At 33.8% G+C, this 20,128-nt stretch overlaps 1 protein-coding gene across 4 annotated transcripts in view; it reads left to right on the forward strand.

The window, feature by feature from the left end:
- Window positions 1-20,128, forward strand: part of LOC133528872 (glucose dehydrogenase [FAD, quinone]-like) — a 47,377-nt gene that overhangs the window by 10,587 nt on the left and 16,662 nt on the right. For 2 of the 4 annotated variants that reach the window (XM_061866355.1, XM_061866357.1), the window contains exons 3-4: window positions 6,126-6,175; window positions 7,036-7,278. In XM_061866355.1, coding sequence (XP_061722339.1) covers window positions 6,126-6,175; window positions 7,036-7,278 — 293 coding nt within the window. Of the gene's footprint in view, window positions 1-269; window positions 367-3,991; window positions 4,636-6,125; window positions 6,176-7,035; window positions 7,279-20,128 lie in introns of those variants that run through there. The other 2 variants (XM_061866356.1, XM_061866358.1) reach the window with 2 other exon arrangements.

Consider the following 20,128-nt stretch of genomic DNA (forward strand, 5'->3'; position numbering starts at 1 on the left):
TGTCACCATGCCTGTCATTTTTAACAAGTATGTAAGCGTGAAAGCGACGGGCATAGTGACAAGTGATAAAAATTTAACCATGCTGCCACCGCTGCACACTGGCGAATTACAAAATATGTAACCCGAAATTTAATAACAGTTATGGAATACGTACTTTATTCACTGAATTTATGTATTTTAGTGAAAAACGAGAATCCCCACACCCGGATTTACAACGTGCTGGAGTGGGCCATTTTACTCAACGAAGGAAAAGCGCTTTGCGAATAAATCTTCAAAGACATCAGACGCCAATATAATGAATACCAGAAGCCACTTCAACCCTGATAACTTCAACAATAAATATAAAATACCCCACAGCGTACTCTGGTGAGTTAAAAACCACAACACCTATTCATGAACCAGCGCTTGGAAATAGGGTATTCTTCAGATACCGACTATCTTTTCTATCCATATCGTCCATATCCATATTCTATCCACTGTGTCATCAAAAGAGACAGATCTTTTTACGAAAATTTTCACCATTGTGGAAAATTTCCGATGACACGCCTCGCATTCCGTTTGGGAGCTAAATTTAACCCACTTTCCGGTTTCCGATTGAGTTGAAATTTGGCATACATATGTAAGTCGGATGACAGTGCAATGTTATGGTACCATCGAGCTGATTTGATGATGAAAACAGGAGGTGGCCATGGGAAATCTCTGATAAAAGAATGCAACCTAATAGCGTTTCGGGTTTTTAGAGTTGTCTCGTCTCAATGGGTATTAGTTGCCTGTGGAATGAAAAGAACAGTCAGCGATAAAAGCTTGTACCAAAAATGATTTTTTTTGTCAAAAACTTTCCCGGATTTTTAGTGTAGTGAATACCTACGTGGCACGCAGTTTTTGTGAACATTACTCGTGCACTATTAGTGCTTGAAATGAAGAGCTAGGATGCCCAAAGTATATCGCGCAAGTAACTAAAAACTACGTGAGTTAAACCGTAAGAATAACTTAATATTCTCACTTTATCATCTGGGCTCTAAGATACTGCACGCAGACAGACTTCATACAAATACGCACTTATAGCTCGTGTCATCCACGAAGATGCGCAGATTTGTCAAATCTAACCTTTAAAAACAGGACAATAAGAGCCAAGGCATGTGTCATCGTGAATGACACGATCTATAACTTTTTTAGCTTAAAACAGTTGTATGACCCCTATGTGTGTCGGAGGTTCTATCGATTTTTCTAAAACTACTATGTATTTGAATATTTTGAATAGATAATTACTCGTTCCGCTCATTAATTGCACCTGCGTGCGTTTAGATCACCCTCTTCTTCAAACCCGGCGTTTCCAACTTTTAAATAGGTAGGTAATACTGTAAGTAGGTACTCGTATAAATTATTGTGCAAGTATTTTACTATAATTACTATCTTCAAATAGTTGCAGCATTTTTCTCCCTAGAATTTATGTGTTAATGGTTAATCACGTACAGTACAAAGTTGAAATACCAGTAGAAATTGGACCAATACGATTAAAGACAGCTGGGGGCCTACCACGAACCACGTTAATTACCTAATTTATTACATAATTAATTAACCCAAAATAAATTATATACATACGATACAGCTCGATGCAAACATATTATTTACCTCATATTATTAAAGCGTTATCTAATCTAAGCTCCTAGATTTCATTTAATCAGAGAAAAAATATATATAGGTTGAATCTACGAAAACGACAAGCCATCCACAAGACCACATTCAAACGCAGTCTCTCCGTTTTCTCAATGTATGTACAAATATATTAATTATTTTGAATTTGTTTGTCATTCTGACAAAGTTTTAATATTTTAATTAATTCTAAAACCTAACCCTAAAAGGTTCAAATTAGCTAATTTTTCATTATCAGATTTATTTTATAATTAGAATAGTCGAGGTGTTATATTTAATGTCATCTAAAATAACGGCACTATAAAAACATGAACATCTAAGTATAACGTCGGCTGAAAATACGGGGGTACATAGGCTACGGAGACTGCTTACCATCAGGCGGGCCGTATGCTAGTTTGCCACCGATGTAGTATTAAAAAAACAGTTTGTGCTATATCAATTTTTAAGCAAAATCGTTTTTTAATGATTCCCAAAATAACAAAAAAAATGCTATAATTAACACTGAAAAAAAGCGTTAATCGGTTTTTAAAAAACTTTATTACTCAAGCATAAATAAATAAATAAATATTATAGGGACAGTCTTATACAGATTGACTAAGGCCCATACATGTTGACATGTGACATGTTTCACATGTTGTACCATAACCATAACCCCATTTTATAGGATAATTTACACTCTGTGACATATCCAAAACTTTGTGTCATTTCATAAATTGTACGTTTAACATTTATTCATCAAAAATGGATATGGCAATAATAAAATTGCTTTTATTTCATGAAAACCACTATTTTCAAAATATTTGTATGATACTATAAACATATGTAGCTAAATGATAAATAAGTTGAATATTCCCTAAATATAAAAGTTTTCGAAAATATTTTTTTGGGTAATTTTCATTATTGGACCGGTCCAACGATAAGTAATACTTCACTTATATCTCCAATAGTCTGGAATTTATAAAGTTTGTCCGGAAGAGATCGCTTTTCAGCGATAAAACCACCGCTTGTGTTACACCTACTTCTAAGATTGGGATTTGTATTGTTTCTTTTATCAGGCATATCATTGTCATGGCATACCTCCTTCTGCCAGTCGGGAACATACAATCCTGCTCGCACGGCTACTGGCAGGCGACTGCTACCGTCCACCATGTGCAAATACAGTGCGTTAGGTACTGATTACAAGTCTGTTTTAATTTAAATAACAAGTTACGATATAGCCTATTACGATCAACACAATGGGCACAAACATAATTATTGTTTAACACATATATATTCTTACCGCAAGTGACCAATAAGGGGTGCCGACAAAAGGTGACATTATCCAAAATAGCAACACCAAGCACGGCCCGAGAGCCACAGAGAGTCAAAAGAGGTAAAATCCGGCCCGCGAGCAGGAAGCGGAGGTGCCGAAGACCTGGCTGTGGCCCTCAGGCCAAAAAGATTGGAGACCACTGATCTATGTATACATACAAAACGCATATTATTTGATTATTCTTAAATAATATCAGGTCGGTAAACATAGTTTATTTTGTTCGAGGCAAGAGGAACATTACGAGGATTCCCTGCAGGCTACAAGTTTCCCTTACCCCAACTGACTTTACTTGTGTTTACCATTGGAGGAAACTTGTTACTCGTATTTAACCCTCGTGATAATATTAAAACCCGAGATAGTTAAATATCCCTGCATCGTCCAACGAGGGAAGCGAGTGGTCAAAAAGTGATTTGAAAGGATTTCAAACCACGAGAGGTGAACAGACTTTTCTGCAGGGTGAAACTTATTTCTTATTCTTAAATAAGATCAGGTCGGTAGACATAGTTTATTTTGTTCGAGGCAAGAGGAACATTACGAGGATTCCCTGCAGGCTACAAGTTTCCCTTACCCCGACTGACTTTACTTGTATGTTTACCATTGGAGGAAACTTGTTACTCGTATTTATCCCTCGTGATAATATTAAAACCCGAGATAGTTAAATATCCCTGCATCGTCCAACGAGGGAAGCGAGTGGTCAAAAAGTGAGTTGAAAGGATTTCAAAGCACGAGAGGTTAACTAACTTTGCTGCAGGGTGAAACTTTTTTTTTAAATGACCCCAGGCCCCCATGAGCCGTGGCAAAATGCCGGGACAACGCGAGGAAGAAGAATATCATAACAACGCGAGGAAAATACAAGTTAAAACATTACATTTTGAAGGGGTTAAACAACAACTTAGGCCTCATTGTCTCGTCAAAATGTCCAAAAATATAGGAAAACAAATTAAAATACTTTTCTGTTTCGCGCCCGATCAAAACTTCCTACAGATAATTGCTGTATTCCTGCATACAGAAAATTACAGACAAGGCGTCTCCAGTTGTTAAATACTCCAAGTAAAAACGCGTGCACTTTTACCGGGTGTTCAAATGTAATCTATTCGTTACACTGTATATTGATAATGTTTAATTTACTTAAGCCTTCCGTCCGCTCTAAACGTCTTCGACGCGTTAAATTATACATTAATTAAGTTATTTATTTCTAACTTATTTAATTAGAGCAACTCTGTTTTGTAAAGTAACTTACGCAAAAGAGAATAAAATAATAAAGAATATATGCATGTGCCTACACAGCGTGTCGCCTGAGATTAAACTAATCAAATCAAACATTTAAATAGTTCATTGAAATTACAAAAACAAAAAAAACTTGTGTAGTATTGTATCTTTTTTCTAAGTGAAGTGCACGTCAAAAACTGTTTAAAATATTTTAAAAAGTTATACGCTAAATAACCGTGAACACATTTTAAAAATGCAAATAAACTACTTGGATATGGTGTCTAATGGAATATTCTGAGTGATGAATAAAGAATACCGGGATGCGAAAATTGCAAATATTACATGTCGATTTATGGATTTCACCGAGTTCTGAAACATTAGGATTATTTGAACGCGAAGCTGAGGATATTCTAGGTATCATCCTTTTAACAATTCGCTCCTGTTAGCCACACTTTGTATAGGTATGTACATCCATACAAACATTTTATGCAAATGATATGAAGTTCAAAGTTGCTTTGCCCGGTGACCGTTATTTTTCGGGTGCAACACAACGAAAGTCAGTTGGAGGAGTGACCCGAGGTCGTTATCCTTTAAAACCTGAATGTGACTTACTCATACTAACTCGTTATCAGGCTAACGCAGCGCCAAATAATTGTAAGTAAATTCTGTTCTTGTATTTCAATTGGTTTATTTTAATTAAACTGCTTTGGGTAGATATCAATATCCCACGTCAAACTGCTGCAACAGGACGAAAATAAACATTACGCGTACAATCGCCCTCAGATATATCGGGACGGCCGAGGTACTCAAAGATATCTGAACACGCACATTAGTGCCTTGACAATAGAGGTGAGTTCAGACATTTGTGAGTACCTTTGCCGCTCCGATATATCTGATGGCGACTGTACATCGTTTAGGTACCTTTAATCTGTGATTGACAGATAGTATATATATATATATATATATATATATATATAATATAAATTGTATTTTGGACCTTCTCATAATCGTCGTTAACGTCTATGTTACACAAATCGTACTATTTTTTTGCATATTTTCAATATAGAATTTATTAGTTCGTGTCAAGGTAAAGTAAAAAGGGTCGGCAACAATGTATCTTCGTGATAGCCGGAATCAATTGTTTTTTTTTTTTTGTAAGTTTCTTTTAATTTAAAGTGTAAAATATATAACAATATAGCAGGGTCTCAGAAAGAGATGAAGTATGAAACTGCCTTCTTTTTTCATACCTTTTATTTAAATCGATGATAGACCTCCTGCAGGCTGTTTTGTTACCAACTAATGCTAGGGAGTGGTAGGTAGTAGAGCTGAACATCATTTTTATCGTAGTTTATTTCAATCATTTATTTTTCTTTCCTCGCAATCAAAGATAAAACATATACGTATAAGTATACATAGGTATAATATACATATAAGTAGCTTAGGGCTTTTATCCTCGACTTATATTATATGATTGACTCCTGTAAAATTATATGTTTTATTAACTATCTGATTCTATTTTGACCCTGTATCAGCTTACTTGACAACTTATACCTACGTAAAAAAACCCAAGAGTGAAATGTAACGAATATTGTAATCATAAAAGTCATTGTCGATCTGATATATTCACTAAAAAGATAGGGTATAGATGATGTTGGGGTTCTTACTTAGTTAACTGGATTGGTAACAATTCGTTAGGTTTAAATTCAATCTTTCGTAAGTTGCGCCAAAAATTATGTATATGAATAGAATATTTGCAAACCACAAAAAAATTTTTTTTGAGAAGTAAATTCATGTGAAATCATTAATTTGTCCATTGGTATTTTCATTATTAAATTCTCCTTGTCATTCGTTACCAGTAAAGTAAGACTCATCTTCCTGAAAGCAAGTGCTATAATTTTTGTTACTCATTGTTGTAATTATATACGGAAATAATTTATTTTTCATTTATTAGTTGGCGCGGTTGGTGCACAAGCTGTCGTCAAAATGTTATTGTCACCCGAGGTAAGTGAAAACATGCATTTGCTTAAACATAATTTTGAAAGTATTTATGGATTATGTACATACTACCTATCTTAGTTTTCTATATATAATTATAATAATTCAGCCTATATACGTCCCACTGCTGGGCACAGGCCTCCTCTCATGTGCGAGAGGGCTTGGGCTATAGTCCCCACGCTAGCCCAATGCGGATTGGGGACTTCACATACACCTTTGAATTACTTCGCAGATGTATGCAGGTTTCCTCACGATGTTTTCCTTCACCGAAAAGCTAGTGGTAAATATCAAATGATATTTCGCACATAAGTTCCGAAAAACTCATTGGTACGAGCCACTTCACTTTGTTTCAAAAACACTATTGCTTAAGAATATAAAAGCCTACAAACCTAAATAGTTCCATAAAAACGTGTTGTTAAAAAAAAATATGAAAAAGTTACCGTCTGAGATAGACGTTACATCAATTTTCACGATGGTTGCCAAGACTCACCAGGCGATTATCCTATCCATTATCCTAATTATTATTCTGCTACATGGCTAATTTGTCAATCAAAGCAATCAATATTTTTATTTTTATTTATTTTCATAATAACATTGTTCACAAGATCCTGACTAAAATTAATAGAATGCAAACGAAACTATCGAATTACCTTTGGAAAATTATTAGGTATGGCTGGGGTTTTCAATCCGGATCCGAAGTGTATGAAATTATCCGTATCTGGATCCAGATCCGTGGATCTTCCCATACATTTAAGATCCGTCGTGCAACCGGCATTACGCTAACTTGGGTCATGATGTAAGTTTTTTTTTCTGCCCCTGTATGTACGTCTAGAATAAATTATTTTATTCATCTTTATTACCCACAGAACTGCCAATGTCCCCTCGAAGATTCTCCTTCGGCGCTAGCTGACGCTCCGCTCTACGGCAGCGCCATACTATTCATGGTGCTTCTTGAGAAGTACATCAAAGGGCGGTGCGCCATCAACGACCCATGCCGAAGGGTACACTCCGTGGACACGGTCGCTGCCGACTATGATTTTATAGTCGTCGGGGGCGGCTCGGCCGGCGCTATAGTCGCTGGGCGCCTTTCAGAGAATACCACGTTCAATGTAAGTCCCTTTTACAAAGCGTCACACTGTTTCTTGGTAAGAGTAAATCATTTGCCTGGCTTATTTTAGATATTTCTCTTATATATTCATTAGTAGCTATTTGCAAAATATTTCTATATTCCTTATTTTATTTTAACTTCATTCAACCCCCTGAAGGCCATATGTAAATGTAAATACGTGACTCTCTTAAGGTCCAAAATCATAGGCTAGTACAACTATTTAAACTGGATTAAACTATTAAAGTATTTTATTTTACTTAGATTATACAGACTTAGTTTATTTGCATAATTTTGGCATGATTCAACACCCACCTGTTATCTAAGCAATACGTTAAATCCGTCTAATGTTTCCTAAAGATTCATCATAGATTTCGTTTTTACTCATTCATCTACATAACTAACAAATAAATTACTTAATGTAAGGTCGACGGAGATGCGCTCCGCGGAACCTATTCCGCCATTCCGTGTATAGGGGCGTCACACCTTGACTCGTTCAGGCCACAAAAAATACGGCCCGAGCGAATTCGCTCAACCCTTGCCTCGGCCTCAACAAAATCCCTCCGAGTGATATTGCTTAACATTGACGCTTGCCGCGCTGTCATCATACATTTAATTTTCCAACGTCACGCTTTTAACGAGATCGCTTAGCGCGTTTTTCCTGGCCTTCAGGAACGATGGGACCGTCGCCCGTTATACTTTTATTTTCGGTCGCTCTCGTAAAATATTTTTGCGGCCAAGGCATAACGAAACATGGAAATGCCCCACTTGGTCTAAGATTACATATCTACAAGGTGAATAAAGATACAAATTCAGAGGTTTTGTTCCGCGTCGTTAAGACGCCGGTATATGTGTTTCTGCGAGATATATCTATAGATAGAAAATAAAAGAGCATGAAGTAAGTCGATTAGTTCAACATTTGTATAAAAGCATTTCATTTTGCTTTATTTTCATTTTTGCATTTTAGGGCAAATATAACCTAGGTATGGGACTTTACATTTTTGCCCAACCGCGGCTAACTATAGTGTCCATTCAATTTTATTTCCACCGGCTTGCCCATTTAAACTATTTGCAGTTTATTCTAAAGGGTTAAGGGTTAGGGGGTAAATTACTGGGTTTGAAACATGGCATTTCATGGGTTCACTGTAGCTAAGTATATATAGTTGGGTTCTAAATATGAGGCATATCGAAGCTAATAAAATAATCTATCATTTCAAAGTTATTGATATACGGTTAGTGTGCTAGTTACCGTCCATAGATTCCGTCCCCTTGACGGAGTTGCTACAAAGAATTGCGTATAATTTGAATACCTACGATACCACACAATTTTTGACATATTGTTATCCTTAATGTCTAAACATTAGATCTATCTACATAAAAACATTATTTCGCAACTAACGAATTACGAATAAAATATATTAGTTGCATCATCGCATCCGTGCCTCTTTCAGAGGTCATAAACCAAAAAACAAAAGTGCAGACTGGAAATGTTCATGGAATGTTTAATTAGGACTTGAACTAACATAGGTACCAATTTTATGAAAAGTTTTCGTCCATGAACGAACGGAAATACAAATAGCTAGGCGAGTATTTAGTATGGTGATTTTATTTAAATTTATCTACGAAATACATTTGTTTTTCCTCTCAATATGATCTGCATACATCCACTCCTTTGTCAACGGTGTGTGAATAAAATGGTATTTTGTACCATTGATTCCAGACCGATTTAAATTAAGGATTGTTGAATTTGGTATGAAAATTGATTGAGTACCAAGGAAGGACATAGGCTATGTTTATCACGAAATCAATCAAATAATCATCAATCATTAAGAAACGAAAGAAACGAGACAACGAAATAAATAACCCATTTTCAAATTAGGAATGCAGTGGACGAAAACTAGCTTATACTTGGACGAAAATACCTAATTTAGCAATTGTGTTTTTAGTAAAAATACTGTAAATATTATTTATAGAAAATAGAGAAGTAATATTAACCTAAAATAGACAATATGAGCGATACAAAGAAATACAATAAGTACCTACATTTAAGTAAGTGAAGTATAATTTTTTTTTTCGCATTTCTAAGTTGGCAATTCCTATAATTGGACGAAATGTAACGCACCTACCCTACAATATTGTTTTCATAATTGCACAAGGAATACGAAAATATTATCAGATCAGATGCAAACTGAAAATATGATAGGATATCACGATATCAGTGGTAGGTAAAATTCAGGATGCGGATTTTGCAGTGATAGTACTGATAGTGATATTGATAAGGGTATTTTTTACTCAGTGTTGCCAGAAGAAGAAATAATATGTCTAAGAATATAATTATATTTAAGAGCTACCTCAACCCGAAAATTGAAGTAGCAACTAAAAAAACTGGTTTCTCATCCCTATTGCCCATGCCATCCTTTCATTCCCCGTTTCACGGTATATTGGTAGGAGTGTCCTAATGTAACACTAATATGATAGGACCCCACACATACTTTTTAGGGTTCCGTAGTCAAATAGGATAGAAAGCCTTATAGTTTCGCCATGTCCGTCTGTCTGTCCGTCCGCGGCTTTGCTCCGTTATCGTTAGGGCTAGAAAGCTGAAATTTGGCATAATTTTTTTTTACATAAATCATGCAATGCGACGGAACAGTAAAATAAAAACTGTTTCTCGTATGTTTCTTTTATCCTAATGAATGTTTTAATCATACGGAATTTTTACTCTTAGAGACTCTATACATCTCTAAGGATAATTTGATAAAAGTCATTTAGTTCTGACATTTAGAGATATTTACACCTCTAAATAATTTTAGATTTTATTTTTGTATCTGTTTGTTTCTATTAGTATTATTATTATTTTAGTTATTTTTTGTAATTCGACATCTAGAGACTTTATACATCTCTAAGTAATAATAATAATTCACTTACTTTTTCTTTAAACAATAATATTTTAAGTAGTTTGCATTAATACTTTCAATGAATTGTATTTTATACTTAATTGTTGATGTGCTTGTTTTTGCTTGTATGTAAATTCCATGTTGACGTGTAAAAGTGCCCTTGTGGCCTATTTGCTGAATAAACGTTGAAGTTGAAGTTTTCGGAAATACTCGCTCCGAAGGAAAAAAATATATGTGTTTGCAATAACTCAAAAACGGCTGAACCGATCATGTTCGCTGTAAGTATAGTTTTCAGTCAAAGTATTTATTAAGCTTTTATTTTATTATTTTGTTCATATTTTTTGGACCCTCGCTTCAAAAGTTAGAGAGGGTGTACCTAACGTTTGAACCAAGGGTCCCAAAAATATGAAAAAAATAGGAAAATAAAAGCTTAGCTTATGGACGCCTGCAACTCCAGATGTGTTACATGCGCCATGCCGACCCATTAAAAATCTGTACACTCCTTTTTTGAACCGGAACGTGCGTGGGAGGAAGTTCCTCTTAAACCGCACAGTGCGTGACCATTTAGGTTCTAGGGTTTGAGGATGAACACCCTGCCGACGGCGGGCGGTGCGGTGATAGAAAGTAGCCGTGGGCATCATGTCAAACAATTCTTCAGAGGACAGCCCATTGTACAAGCGGTAGAACACACATAAAGAGGCAAAGTTTCTCCTTAGACTTAAAGGTTCAATACCGCTTGTGAATTTGGGATCGTCGACGATTCTTACAGCACGCCTTTGGACCGAGTCGAAGGGCCCAAGCTGGTATCCAGGTGCTGAATGAAATCGACTAATTAGGTAGCGAACATGATTGGTCCAGCCGTTTTTGAGTTATTGCAAAAAGTCTTCTCTTCTTAGTAAAAAGACGTACAAAGCATTGCGAAGGTACTCTCTTATGCTTGTAATGTACAGTGAGCTGTGACATTGCATGATACTTACATAGCCCCCGTTTAGCCTATTCTGACAGAATTGTAGGTATCTACGGATTATACGGGACCCTATACTGAGCAAGGCCCGACATATTCTTGGCCGATTTTTCGCTATTACCTGCGTATGTTCCTATATTTTTCTATCCAGAAAATATCCTGAAACAGGATAAGTAGATAAAACTGGTTTTTAAGTCGCAGACAAGTAGTCATTTTGGGGTTTTAATGCAACTAAACCATCAAATTTTAACAAACTAAAATGTCATGTTTATGGTGCTTCTTATTGCATGGTTACCCTAAACTATTACTACTACAGCAATCGGGATACTTGCAGGTACTCTGACCTAACCAGTTCATTACGATGCTTCCTCTTTGACAGCCTCAACCCAAGTGAACGAGCCTGTCCAACATTTACCGTGTCCCCACCACCTGCTAAAACTACCGTGTTTTGACATAATGTTAAATCGTGTTCAGTATAATGTTATTTTTCCTACTACCCCTGTATTAATCGGGGTAACATAATAATGTTGTCACGGTATAATTATTATTTAACTGCTATCTTAAATGTAAACATAAATAAATCATGACATTCGGCCATCCAACTTCGTGCATGACTCCGGCGCACGAACCTTCTCACTAAAAGCTAGATCGATTTAAATCTTACACCAACCGTGAAAAATTATTTAAAGCGTCAAAACAGTTTCTAATGAAGTAAATTGAAACTTAACTTATCACAATTGATACATTTACATAATCAGGAAATGTGTTAAATAAAATTATAATGAGATACATGAAAATAATATCATGACATTCGGTCTTCTGTTTCCCCTTGTTCATATAACTTACTACTATGCCGTGACATTAGCATTTTGCTACGTTAATGAAAAATCTTAATACTTGTTGTTAATTTCGTATAACTAAAAAAAAACAGACAAAGCTCAGTTTTTATTATGTATAAAGTTTGTTTTGGTTTCTCAAAAAACCAAACATTACTTCTGTCCGTTAAAACTTGTCTTTGATTTAATTCAATACCCGTTGTTTTACAGGCAAAAGTGGTTCGACTTCAGCACTATCTGTTTCAGTTCTACATTTAACAATCAAACCTTTCTTGACCCAATATTGTATTATACTACATTGCGTTAATGTAGACTTCATCTTACTCCATTCATGTATTAATCGTTACGTAACGTAGCAACAGGTTAGAGATAATATTTAACCCCTAAATGGCTTTAACTCTGAAGTCGACGTGACAATCTTTATAGTCATTAGTCCTGTGTTCAGCTCAAAACTATTAAGTTCAGTTGAAATTTTACACATTTACAATATTATGTCTCTGGATCCATATCTGCACGTGAAGTGTCAAACTTATATAAACGTATAATTGGATTGTTATAGGTAACAATACCTATAACAATGTTCAAGTTTTTGTACTTTTTTATTTAAAAGGTTGCTCTGATTGTTAATAATACTACTCATTTCATAATGGGTGTTCGTATGACAATAACACACGACAATTTCTTTATTCAAATGCCACCTTGAATAACATCGCTTTCAGAGGCTATTATACAACTCTGCTAGGGGTGATACTAAAGTGTCCTTGAGGTAATTAAATTTTGTGTCTTGAAATTTCAAAGGATGCCAAACATTTTGCAAAAGTTTCAGTTTCAATAATTGGTTGTATTTATACATTAACATAAGATTCCCGTATTCCCGTATACTGCTTTTAAGGTGACTAAAGCACTGCTAGATACGCCTTTGACATCAATGTAAAATGACAAGTGTCAATACTAAAAACTCAAGTTCATTTAATTTAAACAATGATTGAAACTACCAAATCAAATTATTGTCATATCCAATAAAATCCATTTTTTTCTTTATATATATATTTTTTTTTTTCTAGGACTACATCTATGCCATAATATATTGTTCATGTCATTGATCGAAGTTCACATTTTTATTAATATTATCTTGCCTTAAACCTCTACGAGCTTTTTTTTCTTCCAATATCTTGTATTACTTTTGTAAACAATATAAATTATGATAATTAGCAAACCATAACAGATATATCTTTACTAAAAGGACAATAACCCCAAATGTGCCTCATGGCATTAAGTCCGCCTTTTAATAAATAAGGTTTTCTTTTGTGCAATAAAGATTAAATAAATAACTGTTCTGTCAAACCTATATCTATAGCTTATTTGGGCGTTACTTGTTATTATCGTCAGGTAAATACTATATTAACTAACTATCCTCATTAAGCTTATTACATACAATTTATTGCGTATTTACCTTGTAACGCTACTAATAACTCTACAGATACGTCAAATCTCTATCGTCTATGCACTCTTTTCTCACACATCTCTTTTTCATTCTTTTTTTTTTTATAAATTATACATCGTTTTTTACTACTTCCACTTTTGAATTTCAAGAACTACGTAGCAGTTTAAAACGTTTTCTGGATATCTGTATCATATTTTTATACTTTCAACTTGCGAAATATGACCATGTACATTTGCGTTCAACTCAATTATCTTATCTGTCCCGTCGTAATTATCTAACTTTAACATCGCTACTAACTGATGCTGTTACAACGCATACTCCCATAGGTACTACAAGTACAAATTATATTGAATCGTTCGAACTGAACACCGCGTTTGCTAAGTTTCAAACGTTAGTTATGTAAATATAACTTCCAACCAATTCTAGATAATCACCATTCAATCTGCAAACAAAAGATTCGTCTCTCTATTGATCTTTCTGAATAATTGTTCCTTTATCTTCCCTGTTTCCCTACGTAATCTATATTTAGGGCAATTATCATCATCTACACTCAAGTGCCTACTTTTTTTCACTTGTTAGCCTTTGTCACAAATCCCATGGATACAACAAATCGTTTGCAATATGTCCGATCTGTTGTTTACTTTACAATCTCGACTACTCAAAATCTGTTTACCTGAGATACTCTTGTACTGTCTGAAGTCTACTCTATACTATATTTGTTCTATATTTAAGTCGTACAGTAAAACATATTTATTATACTATAACATTTGGTATTTTGGTAATCTCCATAGGTATGTATACATATGCTTATATAGGCACTATCCTGTTACTGTTTATTTGTTAGCACTTATCACTTCAACATTATGCGTCCATCTGCATTCATTAGTTTTATTAATAATAATTAGTTTTATTTAACGGAATATCTCGTTTAATCCATGATAATTACCTCTGATCTCTTATTTAATGCATTTCTATACATTTAACACCTTTTTATTCGAATAATAATTAAAGTTACTTCAAAATTATGATAGTTAGAACTTCGTGTGCATAAAATATACTCATACAACAATGTCTCTATTGTCTAATGTCTGTACAATATCTCAAAATGCAATATGAATATCGTCTAATCTATCGAAACATGAAAATAATTAACAATTATTTAAAATTTCACATATATATATAAAGATATTTCTTCTAATACTGATCATCAACAACATCGAGTTAATTATCCCAAAAGTTTAATCAATTTCACGAACTCGCTGTCACAAGAGTTTGCGACTCAAAAATTCAGTCAAAAACACTAAACATCCATAGCCAATATAAGATGTCAAATGTTATCACAATTTCATTTTACTATTTTTAATACTATCATATTTAGCTTGTTGGATACTAAAAAGGAGCTACAACTCTAACACATGTATCTTTCCTCAAGACTGCGTCAGTCATTTAGTCAACTATGTTGTTCTGAGTGGATTAAATTGAACAAAAGTTTATTTTTACATCGATAAAGCGACGTGTATACTATAATATTTACAAAAGCTCAACTAAACATGGATAGGTTTATTAGCATCCACTTCATTTGATAAACTCCTGATCATCAGCTAACTCGAATCAGTCAATCGTGTCATGTCTTTTAAGTATTTGATAGGATACAATCATCTTTCTATACTACTATTTTGTTCCATATTCCTCTCGATATCAATTATAAAGAAACAGCTGTATGTTATAACATACCCAATCTCTCTGCTCTATTGTTTTTGTCTTTTAACAATAATTTTAATAATTCCTTTCTTTTACTACGTTCAACACTTATTTATTAGTTATCCTATTGTTCGAACATATGCGTTAAATTTTTTCAGGCATCATATTTTCAAATCTTCTATTATACCTCTATCTTGTCGCCTCTCTTTTTTTTTTTTAACTGTTTGGGTCATTATTTACGTTTCTGTTTCTCATTTCACTATCGACTCACAAGAGATCACGAATTGTTCTACTATAAGTAAGCTAACAAACTACAGCAAACTTTTGCAATACTGTTTCGTGTCTTAATTATTGGTTGCATTAAGAAAACCCAGAATTCATTTATGAAAATACTACTAGCTTGTAGTTAATTTCATGTTCAAACTGGGTAACTTGATACTTTAGTCTGTAATGACATCACCTGTACACAGTTTGTCAATAAAATATTTCTATTCTATTTTAACTATGCATTTTGTCCACCTCTCAAAAAGATTACTCACACTGCTCTGGTCTATCCATTATAAGTCTCTTTATCCCGTCAAATGACAATTAATTTCTGTTATATTTATCAATCTCGTATAAACTTTCAATATCTTTTTCTCTAGTATATCGGCTTCTGCTTACCTACCTAAGTACCTCGATACTTTTCAATTTCCTGCTTAAAGGCAAATCTCTTTACTCGAAAGAAAGAAAGAAAACCTCGATCTGTGTTAGAACTCAGTCACTTTACGTACTTGCTACTGTATCATTACTCACGACGGTTTAAATTTCTGCAGTTCAGTTTTGGATCACTATATCAAACTCAAGAGCCTTAATCAATGCTCAAGCATTAAACGCATTCATGTTCAATTACGTTCTTCATCTGGCTCAACACCCGAAATTCAAACAACTGTTTTTTCCTAGAAAAAGAGAAAAACTTCCCCAAATTCTAACAAATTTTTTTGTAAAAAATATTAATTGTAACACACATTTCAATCGAACAATAGTCACAGACATACAGTATCTGTTCTCTATGTACAACTTGTCTCTCTTTTCATTTTAGCATCTATTAATAGTATTAACCATTTCAATCGGACAATGCTCACACACATACAATATGTTTTCTATGTATAACTTATCTCTCTTTTCATTTTACCATCTATCATTAGGTAGATGTAAACCATTAGGTTTTGTTATACTTTTTTTTTTTTACTTCATTTCATAAAATAAAATATTTAATACTCTGTATTATAGAATTTAACGGAGATCAAACTTAATTTCGATCTAACTTGTAATCAAGACGCTGTCTTACATTTTACCCACTTATACTTTATATTCTCTTCTCACAAGGCCACTGTAAATTCTATATCTAAAAAAATCGCGTAAGTATATCTCCACACACGACAGTCGTGAAACTGCCAGCGTCGATAAAAATCTATAATTCTTATCTTCATAAGAGTGTAATTTCACTAATTCATCCTTCGTTTGATTCATCTCTCCAAAATTTGAGGCGTATGCTTAGGGTTATTTTAATTTCAACCATATATAAAATAAAAAAATATGTGAACCATTTCAAGAGAACGAACGTTCGCTACAAACGTTCCGTTTTTTTCATATTTCACTTACAGCTCTCACAAGTCACTATTGTGATTCTGTATCTCCGTTTAATCAATACATACGTATGCTTGTTGGAATTAAAAATCAATATAAGCTACAAATTACTTTTTTTTATTATCATTCCATCAATAACCAGTTGCATTCTCGTCATCGTACTAAATACTGTAAATATTACTTGCAATGTCACGTTAGAATATAATTTATGAACAATCAAAGAAAAGATTAGTCATCTTATTTGGACTAAAAAAAACATCCGTCGCGTTCTCGCGACCACCATAGTCAAATCTTTAGCAACTAGTCATACAGAATTCACCATTCGCATTTTATAATTCGCAATTTCAATGTGTACACTTCCGTCAAAAAACAAACAATTTCATCTAATTCTCAATCATCCGTGACGAACCCTCACGTCAAACAAAAATAAAATATTAAGATGTACTCTCACGTACTTTAATGTTTACTTTCCTTGACGCACGCTCACTTCACACAAAAATCAAATTTCAGATGTACTCTCACGTCAAATAACTTCTAACTACCTTGACGTATGCTCATGTCAAATAAAAAACAATTTCCTTGACGTGCTCTCACGATAAACAAAAATCAAATTTAAAACGCACGCTCACATCAAATAAAAATCAAATTTAAGACGCACTCTCTCGTCAAATAATTTTCAACTTCCTTGACGCACACTCACGTCAAGTACAAATCATATTTCAGACGAACTCTCACGTCAAAAAATTTCCTACTTCCATGACGCATGCTCACGTCAATCGATAATCAAATTTTAGACGCACTCTCACGTCCAACAAAAGTTAAATAACTTGATTGAACAATAGTTATTTGTACAACAAGAAAGCAAAGTTTGATATTTCTTCGAGTGCTTGTTTTGATTGTATAATAAAATACGTAAAATATGGTGTTTTTATTAAATTTTAAACTTTTATTTCATTAATTAATTATTACGAATGAAGACTCGTAGGGTGTTTTGGAACGATGCGGTCTGACTTATTTCGGGGGTCTATTATAAACCGTCAATATACCGTTGAATTACGTATGCACTTTTTTTTGTTCAAATTGACATTCGACTCTAAAGGTCACTTGAATGTTATTTTGTCTCACTCGGTGAGCAAAATGTGATTTTGCTCACTGTTTTTAAGCAGCAAATTACCCTTGTTCGAGCTGCTGACGTGATAAAATATTTTCATCAGTGAAACAAACAAATTCGTTATAAATTATATTTTTTTCGCTCTTTGTTGTCTTTAACAAAACTATCATCTGGCACTGACACTGAATAGTTCTGTATACAACAAACTCTCAATACTCGCTCTCATGCTATATGCATATATTATTTATTATTGTCATATAAAAACTTGAGTTAACTTCTCTTAAGTTACCTTCGCTTATGTTAAGCTACCATAATGCTCTCTCACATTGTTATTATATATCGTGTACCTGCGTAACTTTAAATCATACTAGTAGACCATATGATTGACCAGCAATTTTACACAGACTCTGCATGAGTTTAATTATCATAACTTCTTTCCAAGTTCTATATTGTCGTTTAATACTAAATAAGTGATTTAGAATCAATGCATTTAAATTTACACACTGTCAAAATCCATTGTCACATTATACATAAGTATAGTGTCATTTAACCCAATTAAATTAACTCATTAATAAAATAAAAAAAAGGATTGTCTATTTCAGGCTTCTAGCCCATAACAAATCTCTTTATGTTTCATTAAGATCTCTTAGATACGCTCATTTAAAATTACTAGTACCTGGGCGACCGAGCTCCGCTCGGCTACAACTATCCATTGCAATATGGTGGCGTATAATAGGTGATAATCTACATAAACTTAAAAAGTAAAATGTGAACTGACAATTATTATTATTTACAATCGAATTCAACCTTACAGCACTTGTCACAGAGTAACGCCATCTATTGCCAATTTCTCTTATTACATAGCTCATTTTTTTACCAAACCAAACCTGTTCAAAACAATAAAAATTATATATAAACTTGAACATATAAAAAAAAACAAAGGTTAGTCACCGGGCGAGATTCGAACCCGTAACACTCGTTTCTAGCCGTCCGCGTCCCAACCCGCCGGACCAGACGGACAGTGGCCAGCAACACGAAATCAGCGACCACATTCTGCGTCGAAAGAAAAACGCATGAAAACTCGAAAACACGCGCCTTCCCAAACACAAGACTAATCTAGACCGACTGTACACCCCCAAAAACCCCCATATACCAAATTTCAGCGAAATCGCCAGAGCCGTTTCCGAGACCACAGAAAACTATATATATATACAAGAATTGCTCGTTCAAAGGTATAAGATAATGCAACGTCAGAACGTTATGTCGAACTATCATCTTCTAATTTACATACGCTCATGTAAATTTACCATAATGTACGCTCACATTATGAAGAATTATCATCATCTAATTTACTTACACTCAAGTAAATTTACATAATGTACGCTCACATTATGAAAAACTATCATCATCTAATTTACATACGCTCATGTAAATTTACCATAATGTACGCTCACATTATGAAAAACTATCATCATCCAATTTACATACGCTCATGTAAATTTACCGTAATGTACGCTCACATTATGAAGTACTATCATCTAATTTACATTCGCTCATGTAAATTTACCATAATGTACGCTCACATTATGAATCTGCTATTCTATTTATCTCATCTTTCACGTCCAAACTCTTAATATTACTCATGTTATTAAAACTACATAAGTATATACTACACAAAACGCTTGTTTACGTTGTTGTACACTAGCTTACTTTAAATAAGTATCTGTATTTACTTATATTTTTATGCTAGCCCGCTTTCAACTGTAAGGCTTTCATTAGCATAAATAAACTATGAGTCTCATACAATTTTAGCTAAATTGGAGTAAAATTTACAGATAACATGTGTAACACTGTCACCTGTATAACACTGTCACTGCCACCATTAAACGTAGGTATTTATTTCGACAAAAATATGTATATAAATAGATACTTATTATTTCGCATTTTAGTGCTGTCCAATTCACTGATTTCGTATAGATTTAACTAAAACTGCTGCATTGAACATAAATCATGACGTGTACAACAATGAAATACATAAATGCTTTTAAAAATTCTTATCAAAGAAAAAAATATATAGGAAAGCATAACCTACTCCATGTGTAAAAATGACAAAACTAATTTATTTCTGGTCATGATGCCTCATATACTGATGTCTTAAAGGAACTTTTATTATCATAATATATATTTAATTAACTTTCTTGGGCCATCATATGATTTACAACAATCATTTAATATTATCTGTCTAAATTATTATAAATTCATTATCTATCACAAT

This window comes from Cydia pomonella, chromosome 20, assembly GCF_033807575.1.
Source record: "Cydia pomonella isolate Wapato2018A chromosome 20, ilCydPomo1, whole genome shotgun sequence".
NCBI lineage: Eukaryota > Metazoa > Arthropoda > Insecta > Lepidoptera > Tortricidae > Cydia > Cydia pomonella.